Source organism: Apus apus, chromosome 3, assembly GCF_020740795.1.
Source record: "Apus apus isolate bApuApu2 chromosome 3, bApuApu2.pri.cur, whole genome shotgun sequence".
In the NCBI taxonomy this organism is placed as follows: domain Eukaryota; kingdom Metazoa; phylum Chordata; class Aves; order Apodiformes; family Apodidae; genus Apus; species Apus apus.
In genome coordinates, this window is record NC_067284.1 from 41,467,745 (window position 1) to 41,485,216 (window position 17,472).

Here is a 17,472-nt window from a genome sequence, read left to right on the forward strand (position 1 = left end):
GGCTGAAAACATGAGAAAATGCATGCCACTGCAACCTCTTAGATGAGAGGGCAAAACAACAGTCAGGGTCTGAGAAATGCCAGCCTGTGTTTCCTTGGGAGCATACTGAAAACAGGATGTTTTCACTTAGCATTTCTGTTTTGATAATTAGGCATTGCCAAAAAAAATGTATTTTGCTAGAAAACTCCAAGCCAGTTCTGTTGGCAGCAGTCTTTTAACATGAGAGCCTGAAAAAAATTACAAAGTGAAAGCCCTGAGAACAACCTATAAAACCTGACATTTATGATAAGCTAGTGTCTGAAAAAATATAACTGAAACTGAAGCTTTCATCATAACTTCTGCAATATGAATGCTACTTCTTTTACACTGTTTTTCACAGCTCCAAAACACTGAGTATCCATACTTCACTATTCTTGCTTTGTAGTTAATTAATCTGTTGCAAGGTAACACCATGAAAGGAAAATATATCCTTTTAACAATGCAGTTAGCTGCCATATCTCAGCTGTCTTGTTAAAATCTACTGTCAGACTATGCAAAGCCTTGGTGGGAGTAACTTCATTCTCCAGCTTCTACTCTTTTTTGGTCATTTTACTTCATCGATTTTTTTACTGTATGTCATCCTGCATTCTCAGACAAAGGGTGGCCCTCTCTGTCACAGGAATATATATTCAAGTGTGACCAAAGACACACCTAACTCCTTTCCACATCATGGCAGCTCTTCAAAGATAGATGCCTGAATATTCTAAGTTATTAGAATTTGGAGGAGAAAATACAACTAACTAAATAACTAACAAATAAAGAAATGTGAAAAAGAAGCTTTTGAAATGCCACTTAGATGAAAGGCATGCACACAGTACAGCTTCATCAGAATGGAGTTGCTGAGGAGTCTCACTCTAAGAAATTTAGCAGTCTGGAAAAGAAAAGGAAACAGGTACACAAGTTTCTGCACATTACCAATGGCATAAAGAATTAAAATAACTAGAAATAACTAGTAGTATGATTTATCCTCATGAGTATCAAAGGCTTAGAAGCCTTCACCAGGGTAAAGGCCCTGTGACATTGCTCTATTCAAGCAAAGAGTTTATGGGTCAAGCAGCATGCATATCCAATTTCATCAGGAAAATATACCAAAGTATTTGACTAAGGAAGTAATAATGTAAAAAATAGTTCTTTATTATGTACTGTCTGCTCTGCTAGAAACAATTATGCATCACTAACAACATCACTATCGAAATTTAAAATACATAGGTGTCAGCACCCTAACAAGTGCAAGCAAAGAAGAGCATCTTCACTTTTCAGATAAGTTAAAAAAAACCTGAGAACATAATTTGAAGTATTTTCTCAGCTTGCTCAGTTGATTGGGAAAAGTCTCTCAGGTGTTTATGGATGGCTGCCAAGTAAAAATCCAACTAATAAACAAATAATCCTCCCCCAAAGCAAACCAATTCTATCTCCTGCTCCCAAAGCACAGACATCATATCCAGCCTTCACTAACAAAACAGGCTTGTCTGAAGCACAAAGTCATCATAATGCATGGTCTTTATCTCCACAGCCAAGAAAAAGTGATTTTTTTTGGAAGATTAATCCTTGAGTGGTAGACTTTCCTAATTTAGGAAAATGAACTGAAGCCCACTGAAGCCAGCAGAAGAGCTCATACTGGTTTCAGTGATTTGAATCAGGATGGTACACACTTTTAATAAAGGCTCCTAACTCCTTTGCTTCCAGTGAGGGTCCCATTTTAATGTCAGTGAAACCTATGTAAATCCCCAATTCATCAGCATTGCTTGGGATCCGTGCTGGCAAAAATGAAATTGAAACATACTGCCCTCAGCTTGTACCCTCTCTTCTCCATTATGCTAAATCTCAGTCTCCTTCATGGCTTGTTTTTGACATAATGGGAAGGCTGTCATCTGCTCCTTCCATTGGAGAGACTCTGCTGTTAGAATTGGCATTGAAAAGTCAATTTTAGAAGTGTAAGAAAGAATCAGCAAGTGAGGTTTCAGTTAGCATAATTTCAGATTTCCGGTGCCGAGAGGTTTTGAGTTTCATGTTTATCTGTGTAGCCAAGTCCTCAAAAACAGTCCCCATGACTCGTAATCGAGATATCTGGCTTCCTTGATGTATTATTAAATATATGCATTTTCTTTATTAGGAAATTGCTACTATATCCAGAAATTTTAAATTTTTATAGCTGCATCTTGGACAAAGTAACTAATGAATTTGCCAAGGCAGAATATAATTGATTGTGCTTGGCTTGCTAGGTAAAGATATAAGATAGTCTGACTCGACCTGCTGGTGCAGAACAAAACCAGTATGAATGCTCTAGCTGGAGAAAACATAAAATAAACTGCTTAGATTATTTAGTGAGAACCCAATTTGCTTAGAATGACTAAAGCACAACACAGGGCTTGCAAATGGAAAGTATGAACTTTAATAATCCGCATAAAAATAAAGCTAAGGCTGTGACAAAATGTAAAAAATAACACCTCCTAAGCTAAAAAAAAACCCAACAGAAGTTATACAAAAGTTCCAACCCTGTACTCACAGAGAGCTGATATCAGAGTTGTGTCGAGTTAACATGCTGTGTTTCTAGCTTCCATGGGACAGGGAACTGTTCAACTCACTAAAAAAATATCTGCATATAGGGTAAGAATATAAATGCAGCTGTTTATAAACTGACTGTCCTGCATGTCATTATGTTGCAAGTCTGTATTAAAAAGAATGAAGTACTAACAAATCAAAAAGCTTCAAATGCAATCTTCTCCACAGCTTGGTTTCAGAGGCTCTAAAGCCCATTTAAACTCATTTCCTGCATTTTCCATGGATTTTCACAGATTCATTGCTATAGCTGCAATAAACCTGTCTGGTGACAAAAGTAGCAGAACAAGGGAAAAAAACCTAACAGTTTCTTGAAAGGCTCATAAAATTATATTCTGCAAAGGGCACTAAACCACTCAGTTGATCCTAATTCACCATAAAACCATTTGCTTCCCAGTGAAGTGGGGCTGTGCCCATTGGTCAGTGCAGCAATAAGCAGAAGGAGCTGCACATCTGAAGGAGAAGTACAGCTGGGCTGGGAAGGAAACAACTTCAGAATCTAGAAAACAATCAAGTGTACACAGACTTAGTGTGGGAATTGAGATAATTTAATGCTAAGATATTAGACTTCGTTTTTGAGTGCAAATCACACATTTCACAGTTCTACTTCCTCATACAAAATAAGTGATAGCAAACAAGAAAGAAAAGGAGTGGGGGATCTAAGGATTAAAAAAATCCCAGTAATTAAAGAATTAGCCAGACAACTAAGTGGGCCTTTACATCTAGATGATCTCTGAATATAGTATCTCTTTGCAAATTTCCTCTGCAACATAAGTTTGAAGGGCATGAAAAGACACACTGACAGCTTGGAAAGTTGATGCTACTTTCAGGGAAAGGCCCTTCTACAAAGTCCTGACAAAGGTCTTCTCCTTATCAGCACTGCAGCTGGGAAGAACAAAGGAGAGAGACACATGAGTTATATGGATGGCAGGATGAGTACAAACTGGAAGAAAAAGCAGTGGTGAAAAATGTAAATCCAGTCTTGCTATCTATGGGGTACTAGGCTTCCTGGAGAAATGGAGAGACAAGAGAATTGCATCAAGTCTGGAGGGACCTTTTCTGCTTCATGAGTTGAATGGACAATCTCAGGAAGAATGAAATCCAACCAGATGAAGTACGGAGAAGGGCTTGCTCTGTGTAGTGAACTAGGGGCTGAGAGAGGGTCCGACTGCTCTCTATTGATGTACCAGCAGAGTAAAATGCTAATGAGACAGGGGCATTCCTAATACTAAGGGATAGTCTTGGCAGAAAAACAAGTGGATCAAAACTAACCACAAGCAATAATAATAAGATGATTTGTAACTGTTGTAGTAGTTATGTTCTGGAACTGTCTCCCAAGGGGAGCAGTGGCTGTAAAAAACCTAAATAGGCTGAAGAAAGAGTTTGTTGAGAGTTTATGAAGAAGACTGCATGATACAGTTAACTGTTTTGTAAGATGAGTAAGGGGCAGAGGGGGCCATGAGCTACTTCAGAGGTAGGAACTCAACCAGTTTATCAGGACAGATGATGAGACCTTGCTTCAATCAGAAAACCTTCCAGTTCTGAGCCTTCTCTTCTGGAGCACTTTTTCAGTACACATCTTAAAGGGAGGCCAAGGTATCACTGTGGTTGAGCTGACATGCACTTAACTGCAGAAGTACAGGGCATCAGTGAGGTTGAAAATTCTGCTTCCTGGCTCTGCTAATGTACCCAACAATTAAACACAGGGAGGAACTGAAACCTTTTAGGTACCTTCTGCCTTTCAAGTGCCTGAAGTTTAAGGTTTGAGTTTGAGAAACTGCCTTTTTTGTTAGGTTTGAGCAATGCAGAGCACAAAGCTGTACAACCCCTGCTATTTTTTGAGTCTCTCCCTCTAGCAGAGATTTTGCTAGAACATCACTAACACTGTTTGCAGAATTTAATTTGTCTGTCTTTTACTGTGTAATAATATGTTTCTTAGAAACAGTGGACTAACATCACAGAATACATTTTGCTGTGGATTTCAAACAATATTATTAGAAGGAGATAATTTTCAGCTACTATGTGATGTCAAACGCTTTGGATTTGAAGTCTGGGGCAGAAAGAACAAGTAACTAAATCACCATGAAACATACTTCCTAAGCAGCAGACAACATCTACACTGTTTTCAGTAAAATTTTTGTTTCTATACTTGCTTTTCTTCAGTCTGCAAAATTCTAAAAGCCATAAAAATGAAATTAATGCAACAGCAAAGAACAAGTGTGTCTTGGACTCTGAAGCTTTGAATTGTCACTGTTTTGTTCAGATTCATTCAGGTACCATTTGTATAATAAAATCTGATCTGAGTTGGCTAGCTACCCAGAATGTTAAGGTTTTCATTTACCTAACACTCCTCTGGGCCATCAATTTAGTTATCAAGTAACCTCCCTCCTCTGAATAAATGATGGAACAAAGCAATTGCCTCCAGCACCCTGATGCTACTTTCATATGATGGTCACTGGAATGGGCACTTGTGAATAATGAAGTGTCATTCCTTGTAATTGGACATGAAATGTGTGCTGTACAACACAATGTTTTAAATATTAGAGAACCTGAGAAGTAGAAGTTTAATTTCAAAACAAATCTGCTGCACATTTTGGCATCTACACTAACAGGCAAGTAATTGGTTTGACTGACAAGAAAGATGTAATTAATGGAAATGGATCAGTTAGTTATCACAGAATCTTACGGGTTGGAAGGGACCTTGAAAGATCATCTAGTCCAACGCCCCTGCCAGAGCAGGATCACCCAGAGCACATCACACAGGAACGTGTCCAGGCAGCTTTTGAGTATCTCCAGAGAAGGAGACTCCACAACCTCTCTGGGCAGCCTGTTCCAGTGCTCTGTCACTCTCACAGTAAAAAAGTTTTTTCTGATGTTTACGTGGAACCTCCTATGCTCCAGTTTGCACCCATTGCCCCTTGTCCTATCACTGGACATCACTGAAAAAAGCCTGGCTCTGTCCTCCAGACACTCGCCCTTAACATATTTGTAAACACTGATGAGGTCACCCCTCAGTCTCCTCCAAGCTAAAGAGACCCAGCTCCCTCAGCCTTTCCTCATAAGGAAGATGTTCCACTCCCTTAATCATCTCTGTGGCTCTGCTCTGGACTCTTTCAAGCAGTTCCCTGTCCTTCTGGAACTGAGGGGCCCAGAACTGGACACAATATTCTAGATGTGGCCTCACCAAGGCAGAATAGAGGGAGAGGAGAACCTCTCTTGACCTACTAACCACACCCTTTCTAATGCACCCCAGGATGCCATTGGCCTTCTTGGCCACAAGGGCACACTGCTGGCTCATGGTCATCCTCCTGTCCTGTTACAAATTCAGAATGAGCATAAATAAAACAACTTTGCTCCCAGGCAAAAAAAAAAATAAAAATCTATGGGCTTTTTGGAAAAGTCCTTTCCTTCATGACATCATCACTCTAGGTCTGGTCACAGCAAATTGAAAGTTACCTCTGATAAGTAAAATTAAAGTAGTGATATGGTTATTGATGAACAGGTACTCAAATTGTAAAACTCATAACAACAAGACCAGATGAGTTCTCTTTAAAAATTGGAAATCATAAAATAAAATTGGTTTTGGTGTGGGAAGTCTGAAGTATTAAAAAATTTTGTACTCTTACTGTGTAGATCTAACAAAGCTTCGAGGCTTCTTTGTTCCATTATTCTGCATTGATGTTTCTTCAGGCCTACTGCTATTACCCAAATACTTCTCTCATTCCCACATACCTTGTAGTGAAAGAGGAATAATCCACAGAAAAGGCTGTACAGGTCAGCTGTGAGTAGGGAGAGGTTGACGGCAGTAGCACTGGTTTTCTTTATGACCACTGGCATAAAGCTGTAGAGGCCAAACATACAGGCACTAAAGCCAACATACAACAAGCCTGTGGGAGAGAAATGAGAAGCAAAGTGACCTTTCACACAGCCTGCAGAAATCACTCATGCTGGGAGGAAGAAGGCTGTGTTTTTAGAAAAGAATGAATAATGCTTTCTCAAAGAAACATGAATTAAAATTATTATGATACACACACACATATATATATATAGGGAGACTAAGAACATAATTCTGTATATATAAGAAAACCAGCCAAACACATAGCAGTGGATATGAGGTCCTTTGTGGTCTCTGTAACAGCAATGCTGTTCTAAGACGCTAAATCAGTGTCTTACACAAGTCAGGCATACATCATGTCCAACATAAATCTGGATGAAATGATGCATTCAGACATAACAAATCTAGTCTCTTAAGGATGTGAATGTATCCAATACCAACTGAATTGAGTTGGATAGAGCACACAATATTTTCTGGGAATGGACCCAAAAACTGAAGGCAAAAGTATCTGCAAAGAAGTTAATGAGCCAATGGATGAATGCACTCAAGGTCCTAGTCCTATTTTGCAATCAGACTTGACAATTCATTTCAGTTTTGTACTTCTGTTCCTCTACCCTCTTTTGTCTCCCTTCATTAATAAATTTTTCTGGATCTGAGAGTCTTTCTTGCTACATGTTTACAGAGCGGCTCTCACAAATTAGATTGTTAGAGACTAATATAATAAAAATATATTACAGTAAAAATATAATTTCATTTAAAAACCTAAATAACTTACTGGGAAAGAAATAATTACTTCAGTTATTACTTGATAAATCCCACAGCAAATTAATCAATATGAAGTTAAAAAAACAGCAAACACTTCACTCATTTGCTCTCATGCAAATGATATTTCTTAGGCTGCCGTATGCTGCAGAATTCCCAGCTGATACGTGCACAAATCTAAATTTAGACTTATGCCAGTTCTTCAGAGCATGTTGTTATTGACTAAAAGTTGCAGAAAATCTGACTGCCAAAGGCCTGAAATGTATTTGAAGAGGGGAAACAAAAGACCATGTGATTTGTGTCTCCTTGTGGGTCCACTTAGTTTAAACTCTTTAGAAAAGCTATCTAGAGGACAAAAAGAGCCATGATAGTTTGAGTCCCTTAGAAGCATCTGAAGTGTATATTCATCTGAAACAAATACAGCAGTCACAAAATGTCAGTGTAGACATATCAACTGCTATGGCATGAATCTGAATTTCTATTCAGAATATGGATAATCATGGGAAGAACTGCTTTTACCTACAGGTAGCAAATTTTTAAGGTGTGCCTTGTATATGGGTAACAACAGCATCAGTCTTAGGCAGTGCTTGAAAGAACAGTTGCTTTATACAAACTGCAACTTTTCTGTAGTAGGCAAATGATTGCATCAAATGGAGCATAGTTTTGATCAATAAGAAATTGTTTGCATACATGAGCATTAAGTCAGCTTTTCTTCCAGGCTTAAATGAAGAACAGGTTAGGCACAAAGGCCATTCTGGACCCAAAGTCAACACTCTCAAAGTGCAGTTTGCAAATCAGCAGCTGGTCCACCATGACCCTTACTACATATATTCAGGCACTTTGCTGAGTTATGCTCTCAACTAACAGTATAATTTTATGGTGCACATTCTTTGGCAGCCAACTACACACACTTCACAGGCTGCTTTTCCAAAAGGCATTTCAGTTCTGGTGGAAAATTGCTTAAATTGTAGCTGTCCTGTCAGAGTTAAATACAAAGTGCTATTTCATCTACATCTTAAAAATGCACATAATACCCACCAATTGGATGGCATTTAGTGGTGACAATGAGCAAACTGGACATAGCATCATATCATTTTCAGCTATTACTTCTGAGAGGGCCAGACTAAAAATGCCTTTCAAGTCAAAGGCTTGGAGCCTCAGCTTCCTTGGGGTACCCCTGCAGTGGAAATGGCAGCCTTGGGAATTGCCACTAGTGCTACAGCCCCAACACCTGTAGCAAGCACTGGAAGGAAGCAAAGCTGCTAAGTCAGGAGGTGCTTTTGTAATGATCTGCTGGCCTGTGTTAAACCCTGAGAAACTCCACATTCTTGTCTGTTTTCAGGTGTGTTGGTATTGTGCTGAACTGAAGCCATAATGTGGAAGGAATCCCACTTTGTCTGTCAGTGTTCACCCTGATGGGTAAGGTCACCAGTTTTGCCTGGCTGGGTATGAATGCCTCCTAAGTGTCTGAACTGGGTACTTAGGATCACAGGATTGTGGGGTGATTCAGGCTGAAAGGGAGCTAAGAGGTTACTAGTTGAAATCCAGCTCAAACCAGGCTCAGCTGTGAGATCAGACCAAGTTGCTCAGAACTTCACCCAGCCTAGTCTTGAAACTTCAGACAATGAAGGCTATACAACCTCTCTGGGCAACAGGCTCCACTGCTTGCCTCAGTGTGAAGATTTTGCTTTTATCCAGTCTGAATCTTTCATTTCCACTTCTGCCTGTTGCCTCCCATCCTCCTGCCATGTACCACTATGAAGATCTGGTTTCTGTCCTTTTGGTAACCTCCTTGTAGGTAACTCCTCCAAGCCTTCTCTTCTGTGGGCTGCACAAGCCCCAGTCCCTCAGTATTTCTCCACTTCTCTTAAGATTAGAGATCTTCACACAGATGGTCTGATCTGCCCCTAGGGACTGCTCTAAAGTAGCCCAAGTACCACTAAGACTAAAGTGCCTTGGGAACTTCTGCTTTAGTTCCTGGGCATGCTGGTTGAATGTTGCATATTTTAGCCTTTGCATTTTTACTCCAAAAGGCATTGTTTCATTGAGATGAAATAGAATCAGTTATGACTTTTCATACTGCCTTCTTGGAGTAAAGACCATTCAGAAATATTCACACTGCCCCCGCATAGAAAAGGACACTTCCTTAGAGATTCAAACTGGTTCTTCTTTTAAATAAATCTGATGTTAGTTTATTTGTTATTATTTCATCTATCACTCTACAAAATGTGCCATGGTCTTAAATGAAACCACTCAGTCAGAACAGTATAATCATTCTCTTTTCAGGCAGGTTGTCAGCAAGTATTAATACCTAAACCTTCAAGGATTCAACTAGAGCCACACTGATTTATACTAAGTGTGAAGATGATGCTATGTCTCAGGGGAATTTCCAAAATTAAAACCAGGAGAGCCACAGCCTGTTTTAAACACGGTAGACACAACAGATTGGCTTTAGATCTTTATATTAAAAAATAATTTGCATTTTACACCAGTTGAAAGGTAGCTCATCCATCCTGAATAGCACAATTACAGCAGATGGCAACAGGCCACCTTGAGTTGTTTGTTAGGTTGCCTGCTGTGACTTTATCACTACCATTCAGAAGGCTGATGATTTAACTCTGCTGGACTGCAGGTTTGAGTCTGTCTCAGTGGATAAGTATTCAGGACAAGGCTGTGAACACCCAGACACAGATTTGTCAATCACTACTTGACAACCTTGTATCACTGCCAAAGCAGTGGAAAGCACACTGAGCGCAGTGGAAAGCAGGGAAGAACAGAGAACTACAGATAATTATCACAATTTAATCTGTGTTAACTATACTGCATTGCCAATTATTACTCTAACAAAACAAGTACATAGCTATGATGCTTTTGCAAAGATGATCTCCTTATGAAGCACAGGGACTTTTCAGAATTAGCGACTAACTTTCAATGACATTTTAACGGCATCACAGACCAAGTAAGACTTTATTTTAATAGCACATTTCCCTGATATTGAGTTAGAAAGGAACTCCCATGGAAGTATATATGACATTTACAGGGACAGTAGATTAATTCACTATGACCATTGCTAGTTCTATCAGTACCAGATTAATTATGTCTCTGAGCTCCTTATCATGAAGTATAAACAAACACTGATGCAATTATGCTAATTATCACAGATTAAAGAAGGCAAACACACTTATAGCATGCAGTTGAGTGTATTTCTCCATGGATACTTTAAATTGATTTGTCATTTAGTTTTATACCTCAGCTGTCAAATCTCCAAGACTCCAACATGCAGTGTTTTGTAAAAAAGATGCACTGTTTTTATTAAGTTTCATGATGATAAGAAGAAATTGCGGACTTAAGAAAAACAAGTGTATTCCATAACTTGTATCCCCTGTCCTCAGGGATTCCCTACATAATCAGCTGCCTTTGCTCACTTATGACCTGTCATTGTGATCTTGAAACTACCTAGTCAATGGATTGCCAAAGCTTGAATCCTCTGCTAAGTAAACAAGCTCTAGACTATTAGCACTATTTTATTTATTTTATTGTCATAAATAGTAGAAGAGTGATTACAGGGACTCTCCTAAATGTCAGTTTGCTTTTAAAGGAAGTAATTTGCTGGACTAATTAGAAGGGAGTCTTAGACCATAAACTCCGCTTCCAAACTGAAATGGGAAAACACAACCCACCCACATAGCAGAACAATGTAAGAGCTTCACTGTGCATGATGCTACCTAAATTTGTGTAAAAGACACATCTGCTATGTTTCCCCAAGGCTACTTGGAAAGCAATTAACTATTTGCATACAGAAATGCTCCCCTTGGAAATCAAGTTTATGAGGCTATAATATGCATGGAAAGTACTTTTTAAGGTTTTTGGGTTTTTTTTTGGGGGGGGGAGTTGGGATTTTTTTGGGTTTGTTTTGGTTTTTTTTGTTAGATTCAATTCCTTTCTTTAGCATTCATTGAAAAGTTTTGGCTCTTAATGACTACCTCATTTATTTGTCCTAGTGTTGTATTGAATCTTAGAACTGGAACCGCATTATAGTTTTACCTCATGGCTGTCTGACTAATTATCTTATGGCATTCATATGCTTAACTTAGTGGTGCAAGGAAGGCATAATATAGCAGTGGGAGGACACATCATTTAAGGAAGGTTATGAGGCATGTGGTTCAATCTTTGGCAGTAACGGGCAGAAAATTCACAAACATTGGCTCCTGTGAATCTTTGTCCTTGCCTACACGAACATTGGTTTTCTCCACGCCTCCTTCATCCACGCCTCCTTCAGCAACTATCTTCAATGAGGTAAACTGTTGTCTTACCTATTTGCCAATCCCAGGGAACTTTCAACAGCTCTTTGTGCTCCATGATTGCACTGTAAGAGAAGAGAAGACAAAATTCAATGGAAAAGAACAGAACTTAAATTACTTCCACTAATTCAGTTAAAATGCTGGACAAAACAACATAAATAACCTTATAACAAAAAATTTTAGGAGGAACCAAATGCACTCAAGACTTTGCTAATCCATTCTGGCATTATCTCTGTGTCCATGTATTTGAAAGATCTTCAGGGCAGTAATCAGATGTGATAGCATACAATTTCCTTTGCTTTATTTCCAGCTCTCTATATACTTGGCCAAAGTGCCCACCCTCCTACATATTCAATCCTCTTGTAATCTTCTGACTTTATATTCTGAAAGCTTTTGAACTTGATTAATAATGTATCTGTCTGAGTTATTCACCCCTCAGAGCAGCTCTGCTGTGTCAAATAAAGAGATACCATATGCTGGCTTAGGGAAGAATACTGGGATGTGTTAAATATTGAGAGAGATCAAATAATCACAGCAACGAAAGTCAGGAAACAAAGCAAACGATGGGCCCAGCCACAGAAATCCACTTTCAACATCTTGTAAGTCTTGCATTGTACTTCAACATAAAAATCCAAGATCCAGAAAATTCTAAGGTGGCAACAAATCAGCTCTTCCCAATCCAGGCAAATAGACCCTTGGAGATCAAGTATCTCATGAGCTGCTAGGTCTACACTCAGCTAACAGATTTCTCTGATCCATGATTTCCAGATAACTCCTGCTGTGCAGAACTCTGCATGCTAGTATGGACACTATTTTAAGCAAGTATAAAACATGGAATTACACAGATTGAAAAACAAAGTACTCAGTACAAAAGGTGCTATGCGGACGATCAAGTCTAATAGTGAAACTGCAGGAACTCAGTGCCTTCCAGATTAATCTGGTCTAGAGAGCTGAATCCTGGAAATTCTAATTTGCTTGCTGCTGATGTGTGGCAAATCTAATACTGTGTACAGAGTAATAAGATTATTTTGTCTGCAAAATAACTAGATTATAAGTGTCTTTGCACGCATAAGGCATATGACTCTCTTATCAGTAATTCCTGAAGAATATCCTGCAATGTCTTTGTTCTGGCAAACAAATTTTGATATAATTTAAATGTAGGAACATTGCTTTCATACTGCTGCTTATCTGATACAAAAAAGTATAAATCAATATGCTATGGTCTGTGATTCATTATGATCTGTGAAACAAAGAGAGGGTAGGAGGAACTTTGCCAGAAGTAGCCATTTAGTGGTGCCAGACTCACTGACAATTTGGAACCACAATGATCTTTGAAAGGTTGTGGTGATTGGAAGAGGTTCCTGATGACAGAAAAGAGACAAATGCAACATTCAGTATCAAAAAGAGCAAAAGAGCCTGGCCAGCCTTATGCTAATCTTTGGGAGTATTATGGAGCAAATCTTTCCAGAAGCCATTTATAGGAAATTAAGAAGGCGTGACCAGAAACAGCCAGCAAATGCTTCTCAAGAGCAAACCATACCTGACCAAACTGACTTGCTTTCTATGACGAGATTACTGGCTCAGTAAACAAAGAAGAGGGAATGGTTGAGAGCATGAGGCGTAACCTACCTTGACTTTAGCAAAGCTTCCAACGTGATTTCCCAAAATATCCTTATACAAACTCCTGCACCTGGGGTGGAATAACTCTATGCAACAGTACTGGCTGGGAGCTGACTGGACAGAAAGATGCTTTTTTTCAGAAAGAAAGCTTGGAGTCCTGGTGGACATCAACCTGAATGTAAGTCAGCCATGTGTCCTTGGAGGAGAGACGGTTAACATCTTCCTGGGCTTTGTTCTAAGAGTCTGGCCAGCAAGTTGTAGGGCATGGTTTGTTAGACAGCAGCTCCAATGGAACACTATCCAATTTTGGGCTGCCCAGAGAAGAACAGACATTGATAAACTGGATGGAGTACAGTGGAGCTTCATCACAAGGCTCAGGTGGCTGGAGCAAATTATATATAAGAGGAGACGCTGAAACAGTAGAGTTTGTTCAGTGTGAAGAAGAGTAGGCTAAGTCAGGAGGAAGGAGGATGGGACAATTAATTTGCCATCTCAACTGCCTAGTGGGTAGTTACAGAAAAGACAGTTAGGCTTTTCTTGGGATGAACTGACAATAGACACAAAATTCAGTGTGGAAAACTCTGATTGGAGATCAAGGGGAAAAAAACCCACCTGGTCAAACACTGGAACAGGTTGCCCAGAAGGTGTGTCATTTCAATTCTTGGAGATATTAAGAAATCACCTGTACAATTTCCTGAGAAACCTAACATAACTTTTAAGTTAGCTTTGAGTTGCTTCAAGTAGAAGCTTGAACGAGATCCCCTTCAGGGGTCCATTACAAAATAGGTTATTCTATGATTATGTGATTCCATTGGACAGCAATATCTCCACTTGCTGGGCAGCTGCTGCATCTCAGACTAATTTCTTCTCTCGTTTTGATATGCAGTTCCTCCCTGCTTTAATCATAGAATCAACAGAATCATTAAGGTTGGAAGGGAACTTAAAGATCATCAAGTTCAAACCCCCTGCCATGAGCAGGGAACCCTACCACTGGATCAGGTTGCACAAAACCTTGTCCAACCTGGCCTTAAAAACCTCCAGGGATGGGGAATCAACAACCTCCCTGGGCAACCCGTTCCAGTTCCTCACCACCCTTATAGTGAAGAATTTCTTCCTAATATCTAATCTAAATCTCCCCTCTCTCAGTTAAAAACCATTACCCCTTGTACTATCACTATCTTCTCTGATGAAAAGCCCCTCCCCAGCTTTCTTGCAGGCCCCTTTCAAGTACTGCAAGGCTGCTATAAGGTCTCCCCAGAGCCTTTTCTTCTCTAGGCTGAACAGCCCCAACTCTCTCAGCTTCTCTTCATAGCAGAGGTGCTCCAAGCCTTTGATCATCTTGGTGGCCCTTCTCTGGACCCTTTCCAACAGGTCCATATTTTTCTTGTGCTGAAGGCACCAGAGCTGCACACAGTATTCCAGGTGTGTTTAATGACATTAAATCCACTAAACTTATCTTTCCATCATGCCCAGATAGTTGGCCAACTCTTTTCTTCATTTCACTGTTTGCCTTGACATCTTAGCCCTTCACCTGCTGTCCAACAGTCATTATCTGGGTTTATTTTACATTCTGGTCTAACAATAAGCACTCTTGCTAAACTGTTCTTGAAAACAACAGACTACTTCTTGAGAGTCTTCTTGAGAGACACAGCCATGCCAAAGAGCTGACGCATGAACTAACATGAGTCACCCACAGTCATGTAGGTATTTGTAAATACACATGGAATAAAAGACAAATACCACAGCTTGCTACTATATTATTTTGAGATCAGTGCATGTCAGTAAAATGGACATTCACTTCTGGGTACTGTTTTGTCTTTCCTTCATTCAGCATAGTCCTGTGCACTTTCTGTTATTTTTCCTTCTTCAGAATTGAACTGCTCCCTGTAAATGCTCTGAACATGAGACTTACACCTCCAGTGGCATTAGCACACAAGTTCCACATCCTCAGTCATCTTGTGGATGCCATCCAAACTTGGACCAGTCTTGTGTCTAGCATGCTGGGAAATGGCCCTATTTCTGAGATATTCCTTTTGTAGACTACTTCAGTTTAAAGGACCTAACTGTCCTACATTGCACCAAAGTGGCCAGTTACGTTTCAAAGAAAGAGGCTGCAAATTTCTCTTGGAAACAACTGGTATATTTAGTTAGATTAAATTTCTGTGAACACATAATTATGTGATGTCAGCTCTCCATTACCGGTAAAGGTAAGGAAATGCTGAATTGCTTCATGGAACCAGGTAGCAGAAACACTGCTTTCTTCTCACAAGATGCAAGCTTTGGCCACCTTGTTAAAAAAGTACATGCGTGAGCTATCTATGGTCAGGTCTCCATGATGTGCCAAAAAAGCACTAGCAGCAGCAAAGCTATAGGGTCCGGTGAAGAAAAACCTGCTGGTCAGAAATTCCAAGCCAAAGTTTGACTAGAAAAATCTTTGGCTTTCAGCAAAGAAAATGTTTCTTTTGTTTCATTCCAGTTGTGTCCTCTGTATACAAAGGTGCCTTATTCTAGCACCAGCTTCTTCTCAGCAAAACAACTCACAGACCCTGAATTGTGACTAACTGCTCAGGTCAAGAGGGGGTAGTGGCACCATAATTAAATTCAGGAATATGAGACATGTACATGACAGTTTATACACACAGAGCAAGACAAGGGCACCGCTGTAATGCCCTCAGAATCAGTGAGTACCTACCTATCATGAACACTGTAAATAACAAAAACACTTTAGCCAAAGTTACTGGGCACATTTAAGTGCTCTTGAATTTGATACTTTTTTTAAAAAGAACTCTTTGTGTGGCATCCAATTAATACAAATAATTTTTAGTCACACACTCAGATCCCACATAAATATAATAAGCTTTCTGGCTAAAGAAACGGAACTAATTAAGTAGGAATTGATGGGTCATTGTTTTGATCCTTCTCCATTCTTAGAAGCTGAGTAGCTCAGATGTGCAGGGAAGCAATTTGGTTTTGACTAATAATCCAAAGTTATTCTGTGTGACAAACACAGTGGTGGATCTGCATAAAATGTGGCAATCTTGCATTGTGACTTTTACTACACTTTCATCAGTCACAGTATTACAACACTGGAAGCAACCTTCCAATTTTTAGGTTTGCAGGTGAGATGCTTAGGTACACATGGATATAGACAGGACTCAATAGTTCCTGAAATCCATCAAAAAACCACCTGAGTACTAAATATGCTTCAGTGAAAAGACCAGTTTCTTAAAGGTCTTTTCATTATTTCTACTGTATCATAATGTATTTGCACAGAAAGAGCCAACCAGTAAAATATCTTTTCTACCTGTTCAGATATCTGAGTGACTTTCTAAAAGTATGAAACAGAACCAGAGTTTTATATTTTGTTATTCACAGATCAGACCAACACATGAAGTATCCACTTGTCTTCCAGCAACAAGATTGTAGGATGTCTCTTCTACTCCTCCCTCCCCAAATGGCTAATCAAGAACACCAGTCCTTGAATTAGAGTGCTATTCAGACCCATCAATCTGAAATACAAAAATCAATGCAAATTCCAGAATTACAGGACACCTACTCTCCACATCAAATTGCTACCTTGGAAGAGAGGGTTAGAGCACCTCAACGGAGGCCACAGCTGCACTTATTTGAATGAACTTGGAGCTCAAACCTGTTCACTTACAGCTGAATTCCACTGAAGAAGGAGCCAAAGAGTCCGATCATGCCCAGGAATTCCACTCGACTCAGATTTCGGACGATGTACTCCTCACAAACGTTTGAGATTCCATATAGCGTTGCTCCACCCAGTACTAAGAGATCCCCTATCAGTTTATTTTCACCTAGGAATAAACAGAGGGAAAACTGAAATGTCTCAAAACAATCGTCTTTTGTCTAGAACCATTGCACATTCTTCCCTACAGCTTTCAATCTTCAGTCACCAAGTAGTCCTTATCTAGGTTAATAAGCTCAATGCAAATGTTCTGTCTTCTTAACAGTTTTTATTCAATACTCCAGCAAAATCTAACAGAGACAAAGGGAGGGCATTGTCCCTGCTGTAGATAAAAGAATCTGAAAGAGTCTGAAAAATCTGTAAAACAATACAGAAACCAAGTGGCAAACTTCAGTGATTAATCCTTACAATTTTATTTGGTTTATTGGGATTATTGTTTTTTTTGCAGATAGAATGTGACTCAGATAAATGGAGCAGTTTGTATCTCATCCTGAAATCTAACTAGTCTAAAATATGTCCAGTATTTAGATGTGAAACCAACTAAAAAAATTCCATATACCTGTGAAATGAGTGAAGAAATCTTTATAACCCCAATATTGACCTCATTCTCACATGAAGCTGTTTGTCAAGAAAGAGAAGAGGAAGGA

General features: G+C 39.4%; 1 protein-coding gene across 1 annotated transcript in view; it reads right to left on the reverse strand.

Annotated features, from left to right (window-relative positions):
* The window catches only part of SLC35F1 (solute carrier family 35 member F1), a 244,956-nt gene that overhangs the window by 18,503 nt on the left and 208,981 nt on the right, over window positions 1-17,472 (reverse strand). The window contains exons 5-7 of the mRNA XM_051615587.1: window positions 16,778-16,934; window positions 11,509-11,561; window positions 6,331-6,485 (exon numbers count right to left, since the gene is read on the reverse strand). Of these exons, the coding sequence (XP_051471547.1) occupies window positions 6,331-6,485; window positions 11,509-11,561; window positions 16,778-16,934 (365 nt within the window). The remainder of the gene's footprint in view (window positions 1-6,330; window positions 6,486-11,508; window positions 11,562-16,777; window positions 16,935-17,472) is intronic.